At 43.9% G+C, this 24,989-nt stretch overlaps 1 protein-coding gene across 1 annotated transcript in view; it reads right to left on the reverse strand.

The window, feature by feature from the left end:
• The window catches only part of LOC141257813 (pecanex-like protein 2), a 1,433,759-nt gene that overhangs the window by 1,087,664 nt on the left and 321,106 nt on the right, over positions 1 to 24,989 (reverse strand). The window contains exon 7 of the mRNA XM_073672817.1: positions 9,305 to 9,392. Within this exon, the coding sequence (XP_073528918.1) occupies positions 9,305 to 9,392 (88 nt within the window). The remainder of the gene's footprint in view (positions 1 to 9,304; positions 9,393 to 24,989) is intronic.

Consider the following 24,989-nt stretch of genomic DNA (forward strand, 5'->3'; position numbering starts at 1 on the left):
GCTTTATTTCTTTATCACTTCCATGAATTTGGCACGGAAAATAGGTAGTGTTTTGCTGTTCCAGCAAAGTGAATGCACGCGTCACTTATTTTCTCCTTGCAGATTTGCAGCAGATTCATGTCAATTCTTGTAGCGGCTTTTATACATACTAATGAGTGGGAAAAAATCCGTAAGAAAAATGCATTCCAAAAGCGAGGCAAAAACAAAAGTAGTTTACGCAGCGTTTTCCCTGTTAACACATTAGGATTTGCAGCAGAATTTTCACCGGCGCCGGGCAGCAAAATAACGCTATTAACCTAACCTGCAGATTAACCGCATATCTGCAGGTTAATATAGTTGTTTCTGGTAACAGGTTCCCTTTAAGGTGGTTGTCCTCATTAAAATCTAAGCATCAGCCAAACGAGTATAGAGTATACGTTTACAAAAAAAAACACACAGAAAATGAATTGAGAGGTCGCCCTCTGCAGAGACATACACTGTAGTAGTCAGTGGTACACCTAGGCTTTAGTATGACTGGCTTTAGGCAGAGTATACGTTTTTAGAGGTGTAGTAAAGCAAGGTACGTTGTGCTGTTCTACACTCCTGAGAAAACTATATGTCTGGAGTAATAGAGGTCACACATAAGCATATGGGTACTACTTACAAGTGCTTCTCACTAAATTAGAATATCATCAAAAAGTTAATTTATTTCAATTCTTCAATACAAAATTGAAACTCATATATTATATAGAGTCATTACAAACAGAGTGATCTATTTGAAGTGTTTATTTCTGTTAATGTTGATGATTATGGATTACAGCCAATAAAAACACAAAAGTCATTATATCAGTAAATTAGAATACTTTATAACAACTTGAAAAATGTTTTTAAAATCCGAAATGTTGGCCTACTGAAATGTATATTCAGTAAGGGCACTCAGTACTGGGTCGGGGCTCCTTTTGCATCAATTACTGCATCAATGCGGCGTGGCATGGAGGCGATCAGCCTGTGGCACTGCTGAGGTGTTATGGAAGCCCAGGTTGCTTTGATAGCAGCCTTCAGCTCGTCTGCATTGTTGGGTCTGGTGTCTCTCATCTTCCTCTTGACAATACCCCATAGATTCTCTATGGGGTTAAGGCCAGGCGAGTTTTCTGGCCAATCAGGCACAGTGATACTGTTGTTTTTAAACCAGGTATTGGTACTTTTGGCAGTGTGGACAGGTGCCAAGTCCTGCTGGAGAATGAAATTTCCATCTCCAAAAAGCTTGTCGGCAGAGGGAAGCATGAAGTGCTCTAAAATTTCCTGGTAGACAGCTGCGCTGACTTTGGTCTTGATAAAACACAGTGGACCTACACCAGCAGATGACATGGCTCCCCAAACCATCACTGATTGTGGAAACTTCACACTAGACCCCAAGCAGCTTGGATTCTGTGCCTCTCCACTCTTCCTCCAGACTCTGGAGCCTTGATTTCCAAATGAAATGCAAAATTTACTTTCATCTGAAGACAACACCTTGGACCACTGAGCAACAGTCCAGGTCTTTTTCTCCTTGGTCCAGGTAAGATGCTTCTGGCGTTGTCTCTTAGTCATGAGTGGCTTGACACAAGGAATGCGACACTTGTAGCCCATGTAATTGATACGTCTGTGTGTGCTCTTGAAGCAATGACTCCTGCAGCAGTCCACTCCTCGTGAATCTCCCCCAAATTTTTGAATGGTTCAAATTAAATAAAATAAAAAAGCGGTCTATAGGGCGCTAAAAGAAGGAACACTAGAGGTGAAAAAATTTTTAGGGCTAAAAAATAAATTTAATGAGCCCTTTCCACAACGCGTTTCGATAGTAAACTATCTTCCTCAGGTGGTTTTTAGCCCTAAAAAATTTTTCACCTCTAGTGTTCATTCTTTTAGCGCCCTATAGACCGCTTTTTTATTTCATTTAATTTGGACCACTTTCAGTCCCCCTTTGGGGGTTAGCGGCAGGAGCAGCTTCTAGTTAATCATTCTTAAATCCCCCCACTATAAAATTCCCCTTTGGCTGCTCAACTCAGGACCTGTGGTTGGGGGCTGCACTCTCCTAACTTTCAGGACCTGTGGTGATGCACATCTGATCCTGAGTCACGTGATCTGTGGGCGGACACGTGGCCTGCAATTTTGGAACCTGGAAGCGGTGTGCCAAGCTACCTGTACCTTGCGGTGAGACGTGCCTGCTCCTTCCATCCTCACACTAACACCGGAGTTGTGCAGGGGTGCACAACTCCAATAGGTGAGTGGCCTTTTGGCTGTTTCCGTCACATTTACCTATCAGGTCCTTCACATAGCGCGCTTTTTCTCCCTTTCTCTTCCAAATTTTTGAATGGCCTTTTCTTAACAATCCTTTCAAGGCTGCGGTTATTGCAGTTGCTTGTGCACCTTTTTTTACAACACTTTTTCTTCCACTCAACTTTCCATTAATATGCTTGGATACAGCACTCTGAACAGCCAGCTTCTTTACCAATGACCTTTTGTAGCTTACCCTCCTTGTGGAGTGTGTCAATGACTGCCTTCTGGACATCTGTCAAGTCAGCAGTCTTCCCCATGATTGTGGAGCCTACTGAAACAGACTAAGGGACCTTTTTAAACGCGAAGGAAGCCTTTGCAGGTGTTTTTGTTAATTATTCTAATTCACTGAGATAATGACTTTTGTGTTTTCATTGGCTGTAAGCCATAATCATCAACATTAACAGAAATAAACACTTGAAAGAGATCACTCTGTTTGTAATGACTCTATATAATGAGTTTCACTTTTTGTATTGAAGAACTGAAATAAATTAACTTATTGATGATATTCTAATTTAGTGAGAAGCACTTGTAGTTACCTAGGAATATCTCTTTTTTTCTTTGTGTTTTTTAAACCTACTCGCTGAAGCAAGTCACATTTGAACTTCACAATATGAAAAGGGTAAAAGTATATGATATATGAGTCTCTTATTATGCTGTATATAGGATGTTTGTGCACAAAGTATAGCACATTCTGTATTCAGAATATATGACGGTATGTATTATAGCATGACAACAGACATCAATGTTAAATAGGAGATAATATGTGATACTGTAATATCTGATGTCTGTACTCATAGTACAATACATATCATCACATACTAGCCTGTATATAACATCTGATGTCTGTACTCGTAGTATACCGCATACAGTATTATATCTGACTGGCATATCATTCACTGTTATGCACATATCAGATGTTACACAGTATACACATTGTTGTATATATACACATATGTACATATTTATGTGACAGTGTGTATAGTGTATAACATGTGATGTCTGTAGTCACAGTGTATCATACACCAGTTATGTATCATCCTGTATACTACACACAGTATACTATGTGCACAAATATAAAATGCTATATGCACTGGATTGATCAATCCTGCATCTGGCTACAGGACATACGTATTACAGTATATACAGTACTATATATACAGGGCCATATACAGTTGAAACCAGAAGTTTACATACACTCTATAAAAAGACACATATGCATGTTTTTCTCAATATCTGACATGAAATTAGAATAAACCTTTCCTGTTTTAGGTCAATAAGGATTACTATAATTTTTAATATTTGCTAAATGCCAGAATAATGAGAGAGAGAGAGAATGTTTTAGGGCATTTTTATTACTTACTGCAAAGTCAAAAGTTTACATACACTAAGATTATTATGCTTTTAAACAATTCTGGACTGCCCATATGATGATGTCGTGTTTGGAAGCTTCTGATGTTTTTTTTGGCAACATCTGAGTTAATTAGAGACACACCTGTGAAAGTATTTTAATGCACACCTGAAGCGTACTGCTTCTTTGTGTAGCATCATGGGAAAGTCTAAAGAAATTGGCCAAGATATCAGGAAGAGAATTGTGGACTTGCACAAGTCTGACTCATCCTTGGGTACAATTTCAAGATACCTGAAGGTGCCTCGTTCATCAATAAACAATTATACGCAAGTACAAATTAGATGGGAATGTCCAGCTGTCATACCACTCAGGAAAGAGGCGGGTTCTGTGTCCCAGAGATGAAAGTGCCTTGGTCCGACATTGTCATATCAACCCAAGAACAAAATCAAAAGACCTTGTGAAGATGAAGGCGGAAGCTGGTAAGATTGTGTCAATATCCACAGTGAAACGAGTACTGTATCAACATGGGCTGAAAGGCCACTCAGCCAGGAAGAAGCCATTACTCCAAAAGAAACATAAAAAAGCCAGATTAATGTTTGCAAATGCACACAGGAACAAAGACCTTAATTTTGGAGACATGTCCTGTGATCTGATAAACTTTTTGGGCATAATGACCATTGTTACGCTTGGAGGAAAAAGGGAGAAGCTTGGAAGCCTAAGAACACCATCCCAACTGTGAACACGGGAGTGGCAACATCATGTTGTGGGGTTGTTTTGCTGCAGGAGAGACTGGTGCACTTCACAAAATAGATGGCATCATGAGAAAAGAAGATTATGTGACAATACTGAAGCAACATCTCAAGGCATCAGCCAAGAAGTTAAAGCTTGGGCAGAAATGGGTCTTCCAAATGGACAATGACCCGAAGCATAATGCCAAAATGGTAACAAAGTGGCTTAAGGATAGCAAAGTCAATGTTTTGGAGTGGCCATCACAAAGCCCTCATCTCAATCCTATTGAAAATGTAAGGGCAAAGCTGAAAAGGCAGGTGCGAGTAAGGCAACATACAAACCTGGATCAGTTACACCAGTTTTGTAAGGAGAAATGGGCACAAATTCTGACCAACTATTGTTAAAAGCTTGTGGAAGGATATCCCAAACGTTTGACCCAAATCATTCAGTTTAAGGGCAATGGTACTAAATACTAATGAAATGTACACTCCCTGACAGAAGTTATGTCGCTTATCCATGTTATGTAAATAAAAGCTTATAACCGGACGTTAAATTCATCCATTGGTTTTATAAATTACTCTTTTGAAAGCTGAAACCCTCCCAAATTTGGTTTAGGTAAAGAAAATAAATTGGCATCAATGCTGAAATATTGATCATTTAATGAACACAGAATGGTCAGATTTTGGCAAGACAAAAGTTTTGTCACCTGGTCATATAATGCACCCAATCCTAGTTTACATCCTCACCAGTGCTCAGTAAATGATTGGTTAATTAGTGGGTGTGTATACAAAGAAACCCAGCACCCCAGACCTTCACTTGAACTGCAACTTGAGCTCTGACAACATGCCAAACATCCACCCTGCGACCAAAGCCTACATTATCAAGAGGCTGAAGACTAGATCCACTGCAGAGGTGGCTGGCACCTTTAATGTGTCTCAGTGCCAAGTACAAAGAATTAAAAAAAGATTTGAAGAGACTGGAGATGTGTTTGATAAGCCCAGGTCCGGCAGACCCCGCAAGACAACTGCTCAGGTGGAACGTTTGCTGGTTAGAAAATCCAAAGCAAGCCCCTCTTCCACTGCAGCAGAGCTCCAACAGGCCTGGTCACCTCAAGTCCCTGTGTCAACTAGAACAGTTTGTCGGATTCTGTCTCAAAATGGCCTCCATGGTCGAATCAGTGCCCTGAAGCCAGCACTAAACAAAAGGCAAATAAAAAACCTGTGTTGCATTTGCAAAGTCCCACAGCCTGCTAAACAGATGGACGCTGGAAAAGTGGCAGAAGGTGGATTTCTCTGATGAATCTTCAGTAGAATTACACCACAGCCGCCGCAAATACTGCAGGAGACCTACTGGAGCCCGTATGGATCCATAATACACCCAGAAAACAGTTACATTTGGTGGTGGAAAGATCATGGTCTGGGGTTGCATTCAGTATGCGGGTGTGCAAAACATTTGCAAGGTGAAAGGCAATATCAATAGCCTAAAATATCAAGAAGTATTAGCTACCTCTTACATTCCAAATCATAAAAGGGGTCAAATTCTGCAGCAGGATGGTGCTCCATCTCATACATCCTTCTCTACAACAAAGTTCCTCCAGGCAAAAAAGATCAAGGTGCTCAAGGACTGGCCAGCCCAGTCACCAGACATGAACGTCATTGAGCATGTTTGGGGTAGGATGAAAGAGGAAGCTTGGAAGACAAAACCAAAGAATCTAGATGACCTCTGGGAGGCATGTAAGACTGCATTCTTTACTATTCCTGATGACTTCATTGATAAATTGTATGAATCATTGTTGAACCGCATGGATGCAGTCCTTCAAGCTCATTGAAGTCACACAAAATATTAAATATGACTCTAATAGCACCACAACTCCATTCACCAATGTTATGCCACATATATTTGTATTTTAAGATAATTATTTGTTTGAATATCACATTACTTTCTGTGGGCGACAAAACTTTTGTCTTGCCAAAATCTGACCATTCTGTGTTCATTAAATGATCAATATTTCAGCATTGATGCCAATTTATTTTCTTAACCTAAGCCAAATTTGGGAGGGTTTCAGCTTTCAAAAGAGTAATTTATAAAAACAATGGATGAATTTAACGTCAGGTTATAAGCTTTCATTTACATAACATGGATAAGCGACATAACTTCTGTCAGGGAGTGTATATAAACTTTTGATTTTGCAGTAAGTAATAAAAATGTGTTAAAACATTCTCTCTCGCTCTCATTATTCTGGCATTTGGCAAATATTGAACATTATGGTAATAATAATTGACCCAAAAAGGGAAAGGATAATTCTGATTTCACGTCAGATATTGAGAAAAACATGCATATGTGTCTTTTTATATAGTGTATGCAAAGTTCTGGTTTCAACTGTATATGAAGTAACATGTCTAGTAGACAGATTCAGGGTTGATCAGTCCAGTGCTGGATTCTGTATAGTGTCTCTGTTCACTCTGAGGTATAGGGAGATTTATTGCAGCAGACTGAACTTTCCAGCGGATCTGGTGATGCTGGAGCCGATGACCTGGCACTGACAGGGCGACCCTGAAAGTTCAGACTCTTGCAATAAATCTCAGTGAGCATCAAAAGATTGGCTGGCCGCTGACACAATACAGAACCCGGCCCAGGACTTATGAGGAGGTGAGCAGCAGTGTCCACCTCCTCACCGCACAACTCCTACTTACAGAATAGATGGCTACTGTCTGTACTGCCCACAGGCTCCTCTCCAGCAGGAAGGAGATGCAGCCAGGAGCTCCTTCCACCTCCTTCCACCTCAGCAGACTGCGGCACACAGGGAGCATTGTGGGCATGTCTGCTCCACTGTGATGCAGCCGGCCTGCACAACTACAACAGTTCCACCCACCCGGCGGCCTTAATCACCTGCTTGGTAACTGGCCCGGAGGGCATATGCCCCTCTGCCCCACGGCCCAGCCTGCCCCTGCCAGTAAGTTGCAGTAATCAGTAAGTTGTAGTGCCCGTACATTGTGCCCAGCTCGTGCTTCTGGAGACAAGCACCCGTAAATTAGGCAGACTTTTATCGCTAGAGAAATGCCAAATATGTGGATGCTAAATGTGGTTTAGACACACTGTGGGGCTCAGAAGTGAGAGGGGCACTTGGATTTGGGAGCACAGAATTAGCTGGATTTCTTTTGCGGGGCGAGGAGCCATAGTGCTTTCCAGAGCCTTTGTACTACTAGTAACGTGGAAGCCTTCTATATTTCTTTTAACAGATGACAAACCTGAGTGGGGACTTGCTTTTTTCTGGATTATTATACTTTGTGCTTCACTGTGTATTTAATTGCTTATGTTCGTGTTATTGACTCTTTTTAAAACCCTACTTTTTTTTAATAAGTTTTTGTGCTATTACCAAACGTATAACGTAAAACAAATGTATCTTCATCTCTCACCCAGCCAAACCATATTTCACACTTTGCACTGATGAGGGGCAGTACCCCAAAACACAGTGTCTGCAAATTGAGATTTTGGTTTTGGATATTATCCTAAGTCATGTAACAATGCTCGTTGAAGGGTCGATATTGACTTTTAGGACTGCTACTTCCTATAGGTGGTGTTACGCTCAAGCACGGACTGACTGGCGTGAGCGTGGTTAGTGGTCCCACTGGGCCACGAACTGAAGAGTGCCTGGAGGGGCATGACTAGGGGCCTCGCCAGATCCGACCACGAACACACGGCGGCTTAATCGACTCCGTGGTCCGAGGAGGGACGTGGGAGGTGACCCAGGTTCTACTCCAGGTCAGACCCCGGTCACAGCTGTTGATCCACACCAGGGAATGCAGGAACAGGCAGGTTTGGCTGGTATGTAGACAGGCGGGTACTCGCAGGCACGGCTGGTATGCAGACTGGCGGGTGGGTACTGGCAGGTAGGAAAACAGGCTGGATAGGGACCAGTACAGGCTGGGATACAGGAACAGAGCCAAAGGTGCGGAGAACAAGCGGAGCAGAGCAGAGCCGCAGGTGCGGAGGACAAGCGGAGCAGAGCAGAGCCGCAGGTGTGGAGGACAGCGGAGCAGAGCAGAGCAGAGCTGCTGGTGCGGAGGACAGCGGGGCAGAGCAGATCAGGGCAAAGCCGCTGGTGCGGAGAACAAGCGGAGCAGAGCAGAACAGAGCCGCTGGTGTGGAGCAAACAGGACAGGGCTCTGTTCACATGGAACAGACTGGGAAACACCGGAAGATTGCTAGAACACAGGAGGTAGATACGGAGGCAGAGAAACGGGAAAAGCAGAACCAGATACACACAAGGTACTTGCTATGAAGTAGCGAGTGGACACAAAACTCACAAACAGAAGTACAGAGACAACGAGGAGGAGTTAGGTACTGGTTCAGACACTGCAGGAAAAGGGATGGATCGGACATAGAGACAAACAGGTAACGGGCTAGGACACAGTTCAGACAGGAACTGACACAGAAACGAGATACAGGAACAAGCCTGGGTACTCAGCCCCCAGGGTGGCGGAAACAGACAAGGTTCAGGACAGACCTGGTAACTAACAGTTGCACAGAGCACACTGAAAGAAAGTGTTGCTCAGGCACCTCCTACTGGGTGGGGGAGGTTTAAGTATCCAGTGACTCACAGCAATAGGCTGGTGACGCATTAGGACTGTGCACACTGTAACTTTAAGAATCAGGAAGTACCAGCGCTGCCGCCCTAAGCCAGCACACAAGAGACATGCACACTGCAAGAAAAGGAGTATAGTGCACAGCCTGGACTGATAGGTAAGTTGGCGGTCTTGCATGGTGGGAGATGGTAAACCATGCCAGCATGCCCCCAGGGATGTTACAGTTGGCACTAGAATTCTACTTCTCTTCCTCTCTGAAGAGACAATTTTCATATTTAAAATAACACATAATTTTCAAAATCACATTCTTCTTACTACAACAGGAAATTATCCTGGAATAACTTACTCAGATATGGAGGCACATTTTGGTGTCATTTTCTCACTATGCTCTGCACTCTGATTTCCATCCGTCAAAAAACATGATTTTCTGTTTTCTGTGAAGGAATAGCAAACAGATACTTATATCATACAAATTCATGGATTCATTTTTAAATATCTACAGCTATTAAAAGCCCAGTTTCAACAGAATATAAATTGCTATGATATTATAACTTATAGCACAAAATGAGAACAATTGAAAGTTTAAAACCATTTATTCACATGAAACCTTTCTTTTCTGTTTCTCTGCATTTAATTTTGTAATAAACAAACCTCCTCTGAATTTAAAGAAGCACTCCTTCCAACAAAGTTTTTATCCTCTACTATATTGAAGTCATCATATTATATAGCACTGTGTACTTATAATTGCTCATTTTGCCTTTCTACCCAGCTAAATCTTCTCTTTTCTCAGCTCTATGTAGAATCAGGAAGTCTCTTGTCCGTCCCTGCATTTATCATTCCCCCCTCCAACTCCTGAGCCACCTGCTCACTTCTTGTCCCTGCTAGGGACTTATGAGCCATGCAAGGAAAATTAACTTCCTGTTTTTACATAGAGCCTAGAAGGATTCTGCAAGTCAGTTTTTAATCATGTGACGTTGTACATCTAATGGAAAATAGAAGAATTAGCTGAGTAGAAAGGCAAAATGAGCAATTGTAAGTACACAGTGCCATATACAGTGTAATATGATGATTGCAATATATTAAGAGGATAAAACTTTTGATGGGAGTGCTTTTTTAAAGGGTGATTCAAAATTATCAGCTATCTACTGGAAAGGTGTTAGGCCAGCCAAACACATTAGATGACTGTCGGCCGAGTTACACTTTTTTCAATCGTTTGTCTGACAGCAATCTTAGCCCATTCTCCCATATCACAGAAGCGCTGACACGTCAACTGGTAGCTTATCTCCTGAAGAACAATCTGATCAGTAGTTCGAAATCGGACATTCCTGCTCGAGATCTTCCCTGACGATAAGTTGGCTGGTGTCCTCATACACATTAGCCTGTCGACAGAACCCATTGGTACTGGTGGGTTCAGCTCACATTAGTCAAATGTGTATGTGGGCCTTTACTTCTAGTTCCGTGAGAGTCCAACCATTGAGACTCATACCAATAACCAGAAAAGGGTCCCACTTCCCTAGTTTATATAGAGATACAGTTGCACTTGAGTGCTGCAGCCCCTTTTAGTCTGTGTAGAACTGTAGGAGAGAGCTGAAGCACATCTCCATTAGTAAATGGAGTGGCATTACCCCCTTCATTCAAACAGAGAACACAAAAACTCATTCTTGTCATCAATGAAAGTCCAAGAAGTCAAATCCTTACATAGGATAGGTGATAATCTCCTATTACCTGAGTACCCCTTTAATCCAAGACTGGAAGTCAATTGTCACTGATTCTAGCCTCTTGAAGTAACTATTTCATTCTTATTCTCTCATAGGTTTAATCCATTCACGACCTTGGACATATCCATACGTCCAATTTGGTAGGTACTTACCGACCTTGCACATATGGATACGTACAGGCAATTTTGCGCGCACAGGAGCTGTGCGCACGTGATTGACGCGCCCCCTGGGCCGTGCGGGTACTCGGCAGCCGGGCCTATGGATGCTGGTGGGGGATATCACGGTGGCTGGCCCGGTCCGTGACCCAGGGCGGTCAATAAAAAGGGGGAATTTATAGGGGATTTGGAAAGTTCATGACGCCACCTGTGGAATGCGGCTAAAGGGAGCCGCCGCTGCGGAGCAGTCCTCTGGAGCGGGTGTTACGGCAGCAGGGATGGTGTGGCTCTCCACAGGTAGAGCTAGCTCCAGGGCAGTGTAAAGTGGTGTGGGTCACACTGGGCATTGCAGTGCAGGGAGGGAACGGTGGCGCAGATCAAAGAATAGACGGAGGCAGTGCGGTGCAGTCATCCAAGTTTTTACTCACAGTTCCTATGAGGGTTCCACTAGCATACTGTACAGGTGTCAGCCTCCCACATCGCGCTGCGTTCACCAGGCAGGGGTTCAGTACTTCCTCAGGTAGATCAGGAGTACCTGACAGAACCCCACTTTCTTGGGTTCCTAGCTAGACCGTCTTCACGCTGGGTCTTTCTCCCTCCAGCTTCCCACTCTCAATCCCGCTCGGGTGCTCTGAAGTCCCTCCTGTGCGTCGGATCCCGGACCTGCTTGACCCTCCTGGGGATTAGAATGAGGCTTCGGCAACTGACTACTTTAAAGCCAGGAGCCTCAAGTTTTTCCAGCCGGGACTCGTACACGGCTGGGCCAGGGGCCGGTCCCCTTCCTGCGGCCTACGATCCCTCTGTCTCCTGACAGATGCGGGGCGTACGGGTGCCTTCCTGCACTCGCCGTACCCCCTAGGATCCCTTCTTAGAACGGAGCCTACTCCCTGCTCCCCTCCTGGGCCTCTGACACTGGGCCCTACTTGTGGAGCAGAGCTCCTACCGAGACTCTGCTCCCGGACTGTTCTTCTGAACTGTCCTCTCACTACTGTCCTCTGCCACCCTAAGATGGCTTCCTTATTTATATCTCCTACCAAAGTGCTCCCCCTAACTACTTCCTCCACCCACACCCACTACTGGTTCCCCCTACCTTTGGTTCCCCCCACTCCAGCCAGGGACAGAGCTCAGCAGAAACATACATTGCGTCTTGCCCTTCCAGCCGGCCTGGAGCAGTGTAGTGTTGGATGCAGGTGTTGGGTTCCGGGCAGCACTCCTTCCTTACCTGAGAGAAGGAGACACCACACCTCTGGGTGAGGTGCAGTACCTCTGTGGCGACTGAACCCTCAGGGGCGCCACACTCCCCAATGGTAAAACACAGCACGTCCGCAGGCTGGAACAGAGTAAAACAGGGTAAATTGACATGCAAAATTTTTAAGAATGCATTCGCATATAAGACTACAAAACTATCTTCCCTTTATGGGAGGCACATCACTTTAACGTTACAAGTATCAAAACATTTTAAGAGCACTTTTTCTTTTTCATAACTTTTCTTATAATAGGTTACAGTTCATGCTGTAACCGGGTGTCCATTTACTTTTAAACAGGTGCAACAAGTGGCAGCATGAGGGACCCGTCCGCAAACCCTCAACGTAGACCCTGGGCGTGGCTGCAGGGCATAGGTGATCCTGGAGTTGGACCACGGCTTCCGCCACGCCAAATGGGTTTTTGTTCTGTGGTCATGGTTACTAATATAAAGCCAATAGGGTGCACTTTAAGAAGTGCTGAACTATTTATAATGTAAGTTTCTGGCCGTTCACTGTCCCCAGCCTGGACTCTATATACCCTGACGGGTAATTATGCACACCAAATGTTCAGCAGTTCAATAATGGTGCAACCGGAAGCACCTGTCCACAATATGCTGGCCCAGCTGGGTCATCTGCTCTAGGTGGCGAGGGTTTGCTCTCCTCCACCACCCTGTGGACATACGGCAGGCCATGGGTATCACTGGAGCCACGACCCCTGCTGGTGGGGCGGCCGCTCCGGCCTGTGCAGCGCCGGGCGCAAGTTGAGCATCAGGAGCGTTAACCGGTGCTCTGGCGGCTTGCTGGTCGTCGGCCCTGGTTGCGCCCCCCTAGTGAACTGGAGCCTACCTTCTTCCCTTCTCATCTGGTAGGCTGCAGCTCCGCGGGCGACGGTCTTCTTACAGGACCTTGCGTCACTCGCGTCTGACGTCAGAGCGTCCTCTGGGCTCCTTCCAGGACCTGACGCTTCCTGGTTCGACGTCAGAGGCGGGGCGTGTCCTGGGCTTCGCGCGCTTCCAGCGGTTATGCCCCTCCGATTCCCGCGGTTACGCCCCTCTTCTTCCCGCGCGGCGACAGGAAAATGGCGGACAATGGCGGGAAATCTCGGGAATGGGGGAAACCTTCACCACAGTGAGTATCACAGTCTTCTAAGGCGCACAGTACCCAGTGGCAACGGGCACGGAATCCTGTTCGTGACGCCAAGTCTGACGCGCCCCCTGGGCCGTGGGGATACTCGACAGCCGGGCCTATGGATGCTGGTGGGGGATATCACGGTGGCTGGCCCGGTCCGTGACCCAGGGCGGTCAATAAAAAGGGGGAATTTATAGGGGATTTGGAAAGTTTGTGACTCCACCTGTGGAATGCGGCTAAAGGGAGCCGCCGCTGCGGAGCAGTCCTCTGGAGCGGGTGTTACGGCAGCAGGGATGGTGTGGCTCTCCACAGGTAGAGCTAGCTCCAGGGCAGTGTAAAGTGGTGTGGGTCGCACTGGGCATTGTAGTGCAGGGAGGGAACGGTGGCGCAGATCAAAGAATGGACGGAGGCAGTGCGGTGGAGTCATCCAAGTTTTTACTCACAGTTCTTATGAGGGTTCCACTAGCGTACTGTACAGGTGTCAGCCTCCCACGTCGCGCTGCGTTCACCAGGCAGGGGTTCAGTACTTCCTCAGGTAGATCAGGAGTACCTGACAGAACTACACTTTCTTGTGTTCCTAGCTAGACCGTCTTCACGCTGGGTCTTTCTCCCTCCTGCCCTGCGCTTCCCACTCTCAATCCCGCTCGGGTGCTCTGAAGTCCCTCCTGTGCGTCAGATCCCGGACCTGCTTGACCCTCCTGGGGATTAGAATGAGGCTTCGGCAACTGACTACTTTAAAGCCAGGAGCCTCCGGTTTTTCCAGCCGGGACTTGAAGTACACGGCTGGGCCAGGGGCCGGTCCCCTTCCTGCGGCCTACGATCCCTCCGTCTTCTGACAGATGCGAGGCGTACGGGTGCCTTCCTGCACTCGCCGTACCCCCTAGGATCCCTTCTTAGAACGGAGCCTACTCCCTGCTCTCCTCCTGGGCCTCCGACACTGGGCCCTACTTGTGGAGCAGAGCTCCTACCGAGACTCTGTTCCCGGACTGTTCTTCTGAACTGTCCTCTCACTACTGTCCTCTGCCACCCTAAGATGGCTTCCCTATTTATATCTCCTACCAAAGTGCTCCGCCTAACTACTTCCTCCACCCACACCCACTACTGGTTCCCCCTACCTTTGGTTCCCCCCACTCCAGCCAGGGACAGGGCTCAGCAGAAACATACATTGCGTCTTGCCCTTCCAGCCAGCCTGGAGCAGAGTAGTGTTGGATGCAGGTGTTGGGGTTCCGGGCAGCACTCCCTCCTTACCTGAGAGAAGGAGACACCACACCTCTGGGTTAGGTGCAGTGCCTCTGTGGCGACTGAACCCTCAGGGGCGCCACATGATCACCACCGGGTGTTCAGCTGACCTGACAGCTGACACCCGGCACTCACTACCAGGAGCGGTACCCACACCGCTTCTGGTAGTTTAATCCTCTAAATGCTGTGATCGATATTGATTGCAGCATTTAGATGGCAGGCAAAGGGAGGGGGCTCCCTCTGTCCCCCAATTGGCACCCCCGCGACGTCATCGCCAGGGGCCGATCATTGCCATGGTGACCCGATGTCGTCATGATGACATCCGGATCATCAACGCTAGCAAGATAGTAAGATCATGCGCAGTGCATGATCTAACTAACTTGTGTCAGTGCAGCACTGACAGTTATAAAGCATAGCAATGCAGGAGCTTTATAACTGTGATCAGAATGCTGAAAGTGAACGTCCCATAGTGGGACTAAGTAAAAAAAAATTGTAAAAATATATTTTTTTAAAATCTCAAAATAATAATCAAAAATATATACAGTATATCTAATATATAAAGCTGAATGTGTGTGTGTGTGTGTGTGTGTTTGTGTGTGTGTATGTCCGCGATTGGCATCTGCACTGCCGCAGCTACACCACAAAATTTTGCACAGTCACACGTCTGGACCCCGAGAGCGTCATAGGCTATGTTGTGAGGCGAAATTTTAACACCGCGCGTTTCAATTCACCAAACAATTTTGCCCCTATCTACATAATGGGGAAAAAGTGAAAGGAAAAGTGTTGGAGGTAAATTGACAGCTGCCACATGTGAACAAAGGAGAATTAAAGAATGAGAGCGATGGCGCCAAAGAGTATATACCGTACAGTTGCTATGGTGGGGCCCCGACATGGGATACTCATACTCACCTGTTAAGGGGACGGTTGCAAACAACTTTATTAAATAATGGAAAGCAACCGAACCCGGGGTCCGCGATGCAGCCTGGCGGACCGCGGCCGAACACCTTCCGTGTGAGAAGGCAAAACAACCAACTTAAATAACAATCCCCTCCGTGTTACAGCACACAAGAGCGGGAATAGGGATTCGCACTATCTCCGTTAATTGCACGAGAGATGTGCGATAAATAATGTATCTGTAGTCCTGCTGCAGCACAGGGACTACACAGTTGGCGTTAGGATGCGTGTGTGACTCACGCCGGCGAACACGCGCTCCCAGCCGGCGTGCCACCGGACTGAAGAGAATCTCTCCACGTGGCTTACAGGTGGTACCGGGAATAGAAACTAGAGCACACGTGGAGCCCAAGAGACCAAGCGTCCACACAACACCATCACAGCTCAATGATCAGAGCGCGCCACTATGTTTGTGGGCGGGCGTTTTAAAGATTAAGCCCTGCCCACCGTCGCACCATTGGTGACGTCACACGCGACCAATTAGGCGGTGCCAGGTCACCGGATCAGCTGACTCCCAAACCACCAATCACGGTCCGACATGTCACGGGCATGCTCAGTACAGAGAATCCTGGACTTAGGCTTTAACAGCCCTGTCTCCCTCCGCAACCTATCCTTCATGTTGCTAGGAACAAAGACCCAAGAGACAACCTGTACCTCTTATGGACCAGCTAGGTGTTGGGACTGATGATGATGCTGAGCAGCATCAGCCCTGGCTGGACCAGAATGGGAAACTACAGAAGGATCTCGACCCATTTTGAATCCAACAAACACCCAGCGCCTAACACTCACCACACACGGGGATATGAACACACACAAAATGCGCCACACACTACCACGTGCTTGAACACATATACCACCCTCAGCACACAAAGCTCATCTCACAAAGATTTATCAGGCTGCCAATAGCAACCAATCACAGCTCAGCTTCTATTTTGCTACAGTTAAATAATCTGAGCTGTGATTGGTTAATATAGGCAACAAAGGACATTCTCAGTATAACAAAGCTTGTGTAAGGTAATAAGATGTCAGTTAGGGTGTGTTGGTGGAAAGGCTGATGTCAGTCACATTACTTCTATGTGAGAGGATATAGAGACTGCCAGTTACAGACTATTTTTACCACAATAATGCCTCATAAGAAAAGGAGTTTCATGGCACGAATGTCAGCTGATGCGAAAAGAAAAGCTGCATTACGGGCCAATGAAAAATGTGAAGACCGAGAAACAAGGCTGACACACATGAGAACAGCAGCTGCTTCCTCAAGAGCCAATGAACTTTCGGAGCAGAGGGAAGCAAGGCTTGCAGACAAGAGAACAAGAGCTGCTTCCTCAAAGGCCAATGAACTTTCTGAGGAGAGGGAAGCGAGGCTTGCAGACATGAAAACAAGATCTGCTTCCTCAAGAGCCAATGAACTTTCTGAGGACAGGGAAGCGAGGCTTGCAGACATGAAAACAAGAGCTGCTTCGTCAAGAGCCAATGAACTTTCTGAGGATAGGGAAGCGAGGCTTGCAGACATGAAAACAAGAGCTGCTTCCTCAAGAGCCAATGAAATTTCTGAGGAGAGGGAAGCGAGGCTTGCAGACATGAAAACAAGAGCTGCTTCCTCAAGAGCCAATGAACTTTCTGAGGAGAGGGAAGCGAGGCTTGCAGACAAGAGAACAAGAACTGCTTCCTCAAGAGCCAATGAACTTTCTATCTATTTGTTTTGTGTTTTTTGTGTGGAGAATAAATTTTTGTTAACACATTCTATTTTGCTAACAGCAGTTATTAACCCGAGCGAAGCCAGGTAGTACAGCTAGTATATATATATATATTGTAACCATACATATTTTTTTTTTAAAAAAAAAATAAAACAAGTACACATATTTGGTATTGACTCATCCGGAATGACCCGATCTATAAAGCTGTCACACTAGTTAACCCCTTCAGTGAACACCGTAAAAAAGAACAAGGTAAAAATTATGCTTTTTCATCATACTACCAAACAAAAAGCGGAATAAAACACAATCAAAAAGACCAATGTAAATAAAAATGGTATCTCTAAAAGTGACATCTTATCCCGCAAAAAAACAAGCCACCACACAGCTCCATCAGCAGAAAAATAAAAAAGTAATATCTCTCAGAATAAAGCGATGCAAAAATAATTATTTCTTGTGTAAAATATTTTTTTTTGTGTAAAAGCACCAAAACATAAAAAAATTATATAAATGTAGTATCACTTTAATCCAACTAACCCGAAGAATAAAGCTGCCTTATCAATTTTACCACATGAGGAATGGCATAAATAAAACAATTCCTGAATTACTGTTTTTTGTTAATTCTGAATCCCAAAAATCGGAATAGAAAGCGATCAAAAAATGTCATGTGCCCGAAAATGATACCAATAAAAACGCCAATACGTCCCGCAAAAAATAGCCCTCACTTTTCGGCAGAAATATGGAAAAATTATAGCTCTTAAATTATGGTGATGGCAACAAAAAAAAGGCGTCTTTTAGGGTGTGGCAGCAGCCAAACATAAAAACTTGATAGAAATCTGGAAACCCTGCAATAGTGCCGGCCCGAAGAATAAAGTTTTCTAATCACTTATACCACAAGAGGTACAGTGTAAAAAATAAATAAAAGCCAATTCTTGACCTGCTGTTGATTTGTTCATTCTGTTTCCCAAAGATCACAGTATGGCTCAGGTCACATTTATCCGGCGCTCTGCACTGAGCGCTTACGCTAGGGTTTCCATATAAATCTCTGAAATACTGTACGTGATTCAGATGGAACCCAGGGTGGAAGATTCTTTATAATGAGGCAGATGAAGGCTCTTGCCTATAACCCGCGGTGTCTGTCTTTTTAGGCATGCATAAAAGTGCTGACGGCCACAGTTTTGTGCACCTCTGAAAAGAAGTCCAGAGTAACTCTGCTGCCTCATTCTAGTGAATGGATCCCTCGGGGGTTTCATTTGAATCACGTCATTTGGAGATTTAGATGAAAACCCTGATATAACTGCTCAGCATAGAGCGACAGATAAATGTGATCCCAAATGTTATGTAAAATGTTTCCAATAAAGGCTTCAACTCAATCCACAAAAAAAAGCAAGTTTCCACTCAGGTCCATCATCTGTTAACTGAAATATAGGGGACTTCCACATTACTGTAGTACAAAGGCTCTGGAAAAGTACTATGGCTCTTCATCCCCCAAAAGAAATCCAGCAAATTCTGAACTCCCAAATCCAAATGTTCCCCTCCCTCCTGAGCCCCACAGTGGGTCTAAACCATATTTAGTGTCCACATGTTTGCCATTTCTGTAGCTATGAGAGCTCGCTTAATTTATGGATGCAGGTTTCAGAAGCACAAGCTGGGCATAACGTACTGGGCACTGCAACGTACTGGCACTACACTGGCAGATTTGCAATTTTCACTCGGCAACATCCACTGCTGCTTGTTCAGGAAAACATCCATGGAGTCAAAATCATCATTACACTTGTAAATAAATTCTCAATGGGGTATAATTTCCAAAATGGGGTCACTTGAGGGGGTATTCTGCTCTTCTAGCACTTGGGGGCTCTGTATATGGAGTCTGCAAACTATTATAGGAAAATCTGCGCTCCAGGAGGCAAATAGCGCTCCAGTAGGCAAATAGTGCTCCGTCCCTCCCCAGTCTCGCCGTGTGGCTAAGCAGTACTGTAACGCCACATATTGAATATTTCCACGTTCAGCAGAAAATGTGCGACAAATTTTGGGGCCATTTTTACCCATTTCCTCTTGAGAAAATGTAAAATCTGGAGCTAAAACAAAGTTTTTGTGGTAAAATTGTAATTATTTTTTCTTCACTGGCCAATGGTATAAAATTCTGTCACACACTTGTGTTGTCAGTATGATCACTGCACCCTTAAACGAATTCATTGAGAGATATAATTTGTAAAATGGGGTCACTTATGGAAGGTTCTGCTGTTCTGGCACCTCAGGGGCTCTCTCAGTGTGTCATGGCACCCGCAAACCATAACAGTAAAATCTGCACTATAATATGGCGCTCCTTCCCTTCAGAGCATTGTACTGAGCCTGAAAAAGTAGTTCCTGATTACACGTAGGGTAATGGAACAATCAGGAGAAATTGCACAACAAACTGAGAGGTCCTTTTTTTCCTATTAGCCCTTATAAAAATTAAAAATGTGGGGCTAAAACGACATTTTAGCGGTAAAAATGTAATTATTCTTTCTTCACCGCCAAATGGTATAAATTTCTGTGAGGCACATGTAATGTCAACATGCTCACTGCACCCCTAGATGAATTCATTGAGAGGTGTAGTTTGTAAAATGATGTCACTTATGGGGGGTTTCTGCTGTTCCAGCACCTCAGGGGCTCTGCCATTGTGACATGGCACCCTCAAACCATTCCAGCAAAATCTGAACTCCAATATGGTGATTCTTCTCTTCCGAGCCCTGCCGTGCACCTAAACAGTAGTTTTCCCCCGCATATGGGGTATAGGCATTCTCAGGAGAAATTGCACCACAAATTATATGGTGAAATTTCTCCTGTTAACCTTGTGAAAATAAAGAAAAATTGGGCTAAAAGAACATTTTTGTGGGAAAAATTTGATTTTTTATTTTCACAGCTCAACATTATAAAATTCTATGAAGCACTTGGGGTTTCAGGGTGCTCACCACAAATCTAGATACACTCCTTGAGGGGTCTAGTTTCCAAAATGGTGTCACTTGTGGGGTTTTCACTATTTAGGCCTATCAGAGGCTCTCCAAATGCAACATGACATCCGCTAATGATTCCAGCAAACTTTTGCATTCAAAAAGTCAAATGGCGCTCCTTCCCTTCTGAGCCCTGCCGTGCGCCCAAACAGTAGTTTTCCCCCACATATGAGGTATCGGCATACTCAGGAGAAATTGCACCACAAATTTTATGGTGCAATTTCTCCTTTTACCCTTGTGAAAATAAAAAAAATTGTGCTAAAAAGATATTTTTGTGGGAAAAAGTGATTTTTTTTTATTTTCATAGCTCAACGTTATAAACTTCTGTGAAGCACTTGGGGTATTGAGGTGCTCGCTGCACATCTAGGTACATTCCTTGAAGGGACTTGTTTCTAAAATAGTGTCACTTTTGGGGGTTTTCAATGTTTAGGCACATCAAGGACTCTCCAAATGCAACTAATGATTCTTGCCAATTTTGCTTTCAAAAACTCAAACGATACTCCTTCCCTTCCGAGCCCTGCTGTGCCGCCAAACAGTAGTTTTCTCCCACATATGGGGTATTTGCGCAACAAATTTTGGGTCCACTTTCTCCTGTTACCCTTGTGAAAATAAAAAAATTGGGGTCTAAAATAAAATTTTTGTGAAAAAAAGTTAAATGTTAATTTTGTCCTTCTTCATTGCTTCAGTTCCTGTGAAGAACCTGAAGGGTTAATAAACATCTTGAATGTGGTTTTGAGCACCTTGATGGGTGCAGTTTTTATAATGATGTCAATTTTGGGTATTTTCTGTCATATGGGCCCCTCCAAGTCACTTCAAATATGATGTGGTCCTTAAAAAAACTGGTTTTGTAAAGTGTTGGTAAAATGAGAAATCGGTGGTCAAATTTTAACCCTTCTAACTTCCAAACAAAAAAAATTATGTTTCAAAAATTGTGCTAATTGAACCCCGTTACCCCCGAAGGTGGTTTGCACGTTAATGACCAGACCAATTTTTACAATTTTGACCACTGTCACTTTATGAGATAATAACTCTGGAACGCTTCAACGAATCCCACTGATTCTGAGATTGTTTTTTTGTGACATATTGTACTTCATGATTGTGGTAAAATTTCTTCGATATGACTTGCGTTTATTTGTGAAAAAATCGGAAATTTGGCAATAATGTTGAAAATTTTTCAATTTTCAAAATTTTAATTTTCATGCCATTAAATCAGAGAGATATGTCACAAAAAATAGTTAATAAATAACATTTCCTACATTTCTACTTTACATCAGCACAATTTTGGAACCAAAATTTTGTTTGGGTTAGGAAGTTATAAGGGTTAAAAGTTGACCAGTGATTTCTCATTTTTCCAACGAAATTTACAAAACCATTTTTTAGGGACCACAGCACATTTGAAGTAACTTTGAGGGGCCTTTATCACAGAAAATACCCAAAAGTGACACCATTCTAAAAGCTATACCCTTCAAGGTGCTCAAAACCACATTTAGAAAGTTTATTAACCCTTTAGGTGCTTCACAGGAATTTTTGGAATGTGGAAAAAAAGAATGAACATTTAACATTTTTTAACTAAAATGTTACTTTAGACCCAATTTTTTTTATTTTAGCAACGGTAACAAAAAAATGGACCTCAAAATTTCTCCTGAGTAAGCTTATACCCCATATGTGGGAGAAAACCACTGTTTGGGCACACACCAGGGTTTGGATGGGAAGGAGTGCCATTTAACTTTTTAAATGTTAAATTTGCTTGAATAATTAGCGGACGTCATGTCGCGTTTGGTGAGCCCCTAATATGCCGAAACAATGGAAACACCCCACAAGTGACACCATTTTGGAAACTAGACCCCTCAGGTAACTTATCTAGATGTGTAGTGAGCACCTTGAACCCCCAGGTGCTTCACAGAAGTTTATAACATTCAGCCGTAAAAATAAAATGTTAAAATTTTTCCCACAAAAACGTTTTTCAGCCCCCAATTTTGCATTTTCATAAAGGTAACAGGAGAAATTGCATCATGCAATTTGTGGTTCAATTTCTCCTGAGTACGCCGATACCCCATATGTGAGGAAAAAACACTGTTTGGGCGCACGGCAGGGTTCAGAAGGGAAGGAACATTGTGTGACTTTTTGAATGCAAAATTGGCTGGAATCGAGAGCGGACGCCATGTTGCATTGGAGAGCCCCTGATGAGCCTAAACAGTGGAAACACCCAAGTGACCTCATTTTGGAAACTAGACCCCTCAAGGATTTTATCAACGGGTATACTGAACATTTTCAACCCAGAGGTACGACGCAGAATTTGATAACATTAGGCCATCATATTGAATAAGTTGTCATTAGTCTTGAGCACAAGTGCTCGCTACTTGAGTTTGCATCGGGTACTCAGGTATGCGCCAAGTATCATGGGTGCTCGGTTAGACACCCAAAAAAAACATACGGGAATTGCCTGTGCATGGCAGACAATCCTTGCGTGGTTTTTTTGGCTGTATAACAGCCACGAAACATATGGGGCAGAGACTCGAGCATGTCACTTGAGCACCCGCGATACTCGATGCATACCCGAGCAACCGATTCAAACTCAAGTAGCGAGCACTAGCGCTCAACACTAGTCGCCATATTGTCGTCATTCTTTTTTTTTACTTTTCAAAAAATCCCAACCCCAACACAACCCTAAGCACAACCCTAACCCCAACCCTAATACAATCCTAACCCTAGCACAACCCTAACCCTAGCACATCTCTAACCTTAACCCTAGCACAACCCTAGCACAACTTTAACTCTAGCACAAACCTAACTTTAGCACAACCCAAACCCTAGCACAACCCTAACCCTAGCACAACCCTAGCACAACCCTAAACCTAGCACAACCCTAACTTTAGCAAAACCCTAACCCTAGCACAACCCTAACCCTAGCACAACCCTAACACCAGCACAACCCTAACCCCAGCACAACCCTAACCCTAACATAACCTTAACATAACTCTAACCCTAGCACAACCCTAACCCTAGCACAACCCTAACCCTAGCATAACCCTAACCCTAACACAACCCTAACCCTAACACAACCCTAACCCTAGAGTCTATTTTTTACTCCGTTTCTCGTGCGGTATAAGTGATTAGACAACTTTATTTTTCGGGTTGGTGCGATTACAGCAATATCAGATTCATATCGGGTTTTTATGATTGACAGCTGTCACACACTAAAAAAAAACATTTTTTTTCCAAAGTCTAGTTTTTGCATCGCCATATTTTGAGAGCTATAATTTTTCCATATTTCAGCCGACAGAGTCATGTAAGGGCTTGTTTTTGCGGGACAAGTTGACGTTTTTCTTGGCACCATATTCGGGCACGTGACATTTTTTGATCGCTTTCTATTCCGATTTTTGGGAGGCAGAATAAACAAAAACCAACAATTCAGAATTTTTATGTTTTTATTTTTTTATGCCGTTCCGCGTGTGGTAAAATTGATAAGGCAGCGTTAATATTCGGGTCGGCATGTTTACAGCGGTAGCATATTTATATAATTTTTTTATGTTTTGGCGTTTTACACAATAAAAACTATTTTAGAGAAAAAATGAATTTTTTTTGCATCGCTTTATTCTGAGAGATATAACTTTTTTATTTTTTGGCTGATAAATCTGTCTGGAGGCTTGTTATTTGTGGGACAAGATGACGTTTTCAGCTGAACCATTTTTATTTACATTCATCTTTTTTATCACGTTTTATTCATTTTTTGTTTGGCGGTATGATGATAAAGCATTGTTTTTTGCTTTGTTCGTTTTTTTTTTTCTGTGTTCACTAAAGGGGTTAACGAGTGGGACAGTTTTATAGGTCAGGTCGTTACGGACATGGTGATACCAAATATGTGTACTTCTATTGTTTTGTTTTTTTACATTATAATATTTATTTATGGGTACAGTATATTTTTATTTTTTTGGATTATATTTTAATTTTTTTTAAATATTTTTACTATTTTTTTTTCACTTTCTGACACTGTTTTTTAACTTTTACACTTTGTCCCACTATGGGACTTTCATTTTTTGCAGGCTGATCGCTTGCACAGCATAAGGATGAAGCATCATCCCCTATGCTGTGCAGGCTGCAGCTCCCGCACACACAAGTTAGTAAGATCTACCTATCTTGCTGATGCATGGTGACCCGGATGTCGTCATGACGACATTGGGTCACCATAGCAACTATCTGGACCCAGCATACACAGGGCGGGACGCCTGATAGAGGTAAGAGGCGTGCTCTTACCGGTGCCTGCACCGGAATTGCTGCGTTCGACTTCGATTGCAGCATTTCGGAGGTTAATGTGCTGGGAGCAGTGCGGCACCGCTCCTAGCACATAGTACCCGGTGTCAGCTGTGACAATCAGCTGACACCTGTTGGCGATCGCGCCAGCACAGCCTTTGTGCGGGCGCGATTGCCAGGGCATTATAATACATATCTGGTCCAATAGGCCCAGGACACAGATACGTATTACGCCTCACATCAGAAAGGGGTTAAAGAAGACATGTGGGAAATGTTATTTATTAACTATTTTGTGTGACATAATGTTTCTGGTTTAAGGCCATAAAAATTAGAAGTTTGAAATGTGCTAAATTTTCTACATTTTCATCAAATTTCAGAATTTTTCACAAAGAAACACAAGTCATATTGAACAAATTTTACCACTAAGTACAATATGCCACGGAAAAAAAAATTCAGAATCAGTGGGATCCGTTCCAGAGATATTACCACATAAAGTGACAGTGGTCAGAACTGTTAAATTTGGTGGCCTGGTCATGAGGTGAAAACAAGCTTGAGGGGTGAAGGGGTTAAAGAAGCACTCCCATCAAAATTTTTATCCTCTTAATATATTGCAATCATCATATTATAAAGCATTGTGTACTTAAAATTGTTCATTTTT

The sequence above is a fragment of the Phyllobates terribilis genome, unplaced genomic scaffold (genome assembly GCF_046119375.1).
Source record: "Phyllobates terribilis strain yellow unplaced genomic scaffold, ASM4611937v1 Scaffold_3__8_contigs__length_932513732, whole genome shotgun sequence".
NCBI classification, from domain to species: Eukaryota; Metazoa; Chordata; class Amphibia; order Anura; family Dendrobatidae; genus Phyllobates; species Phyllobates terribilis.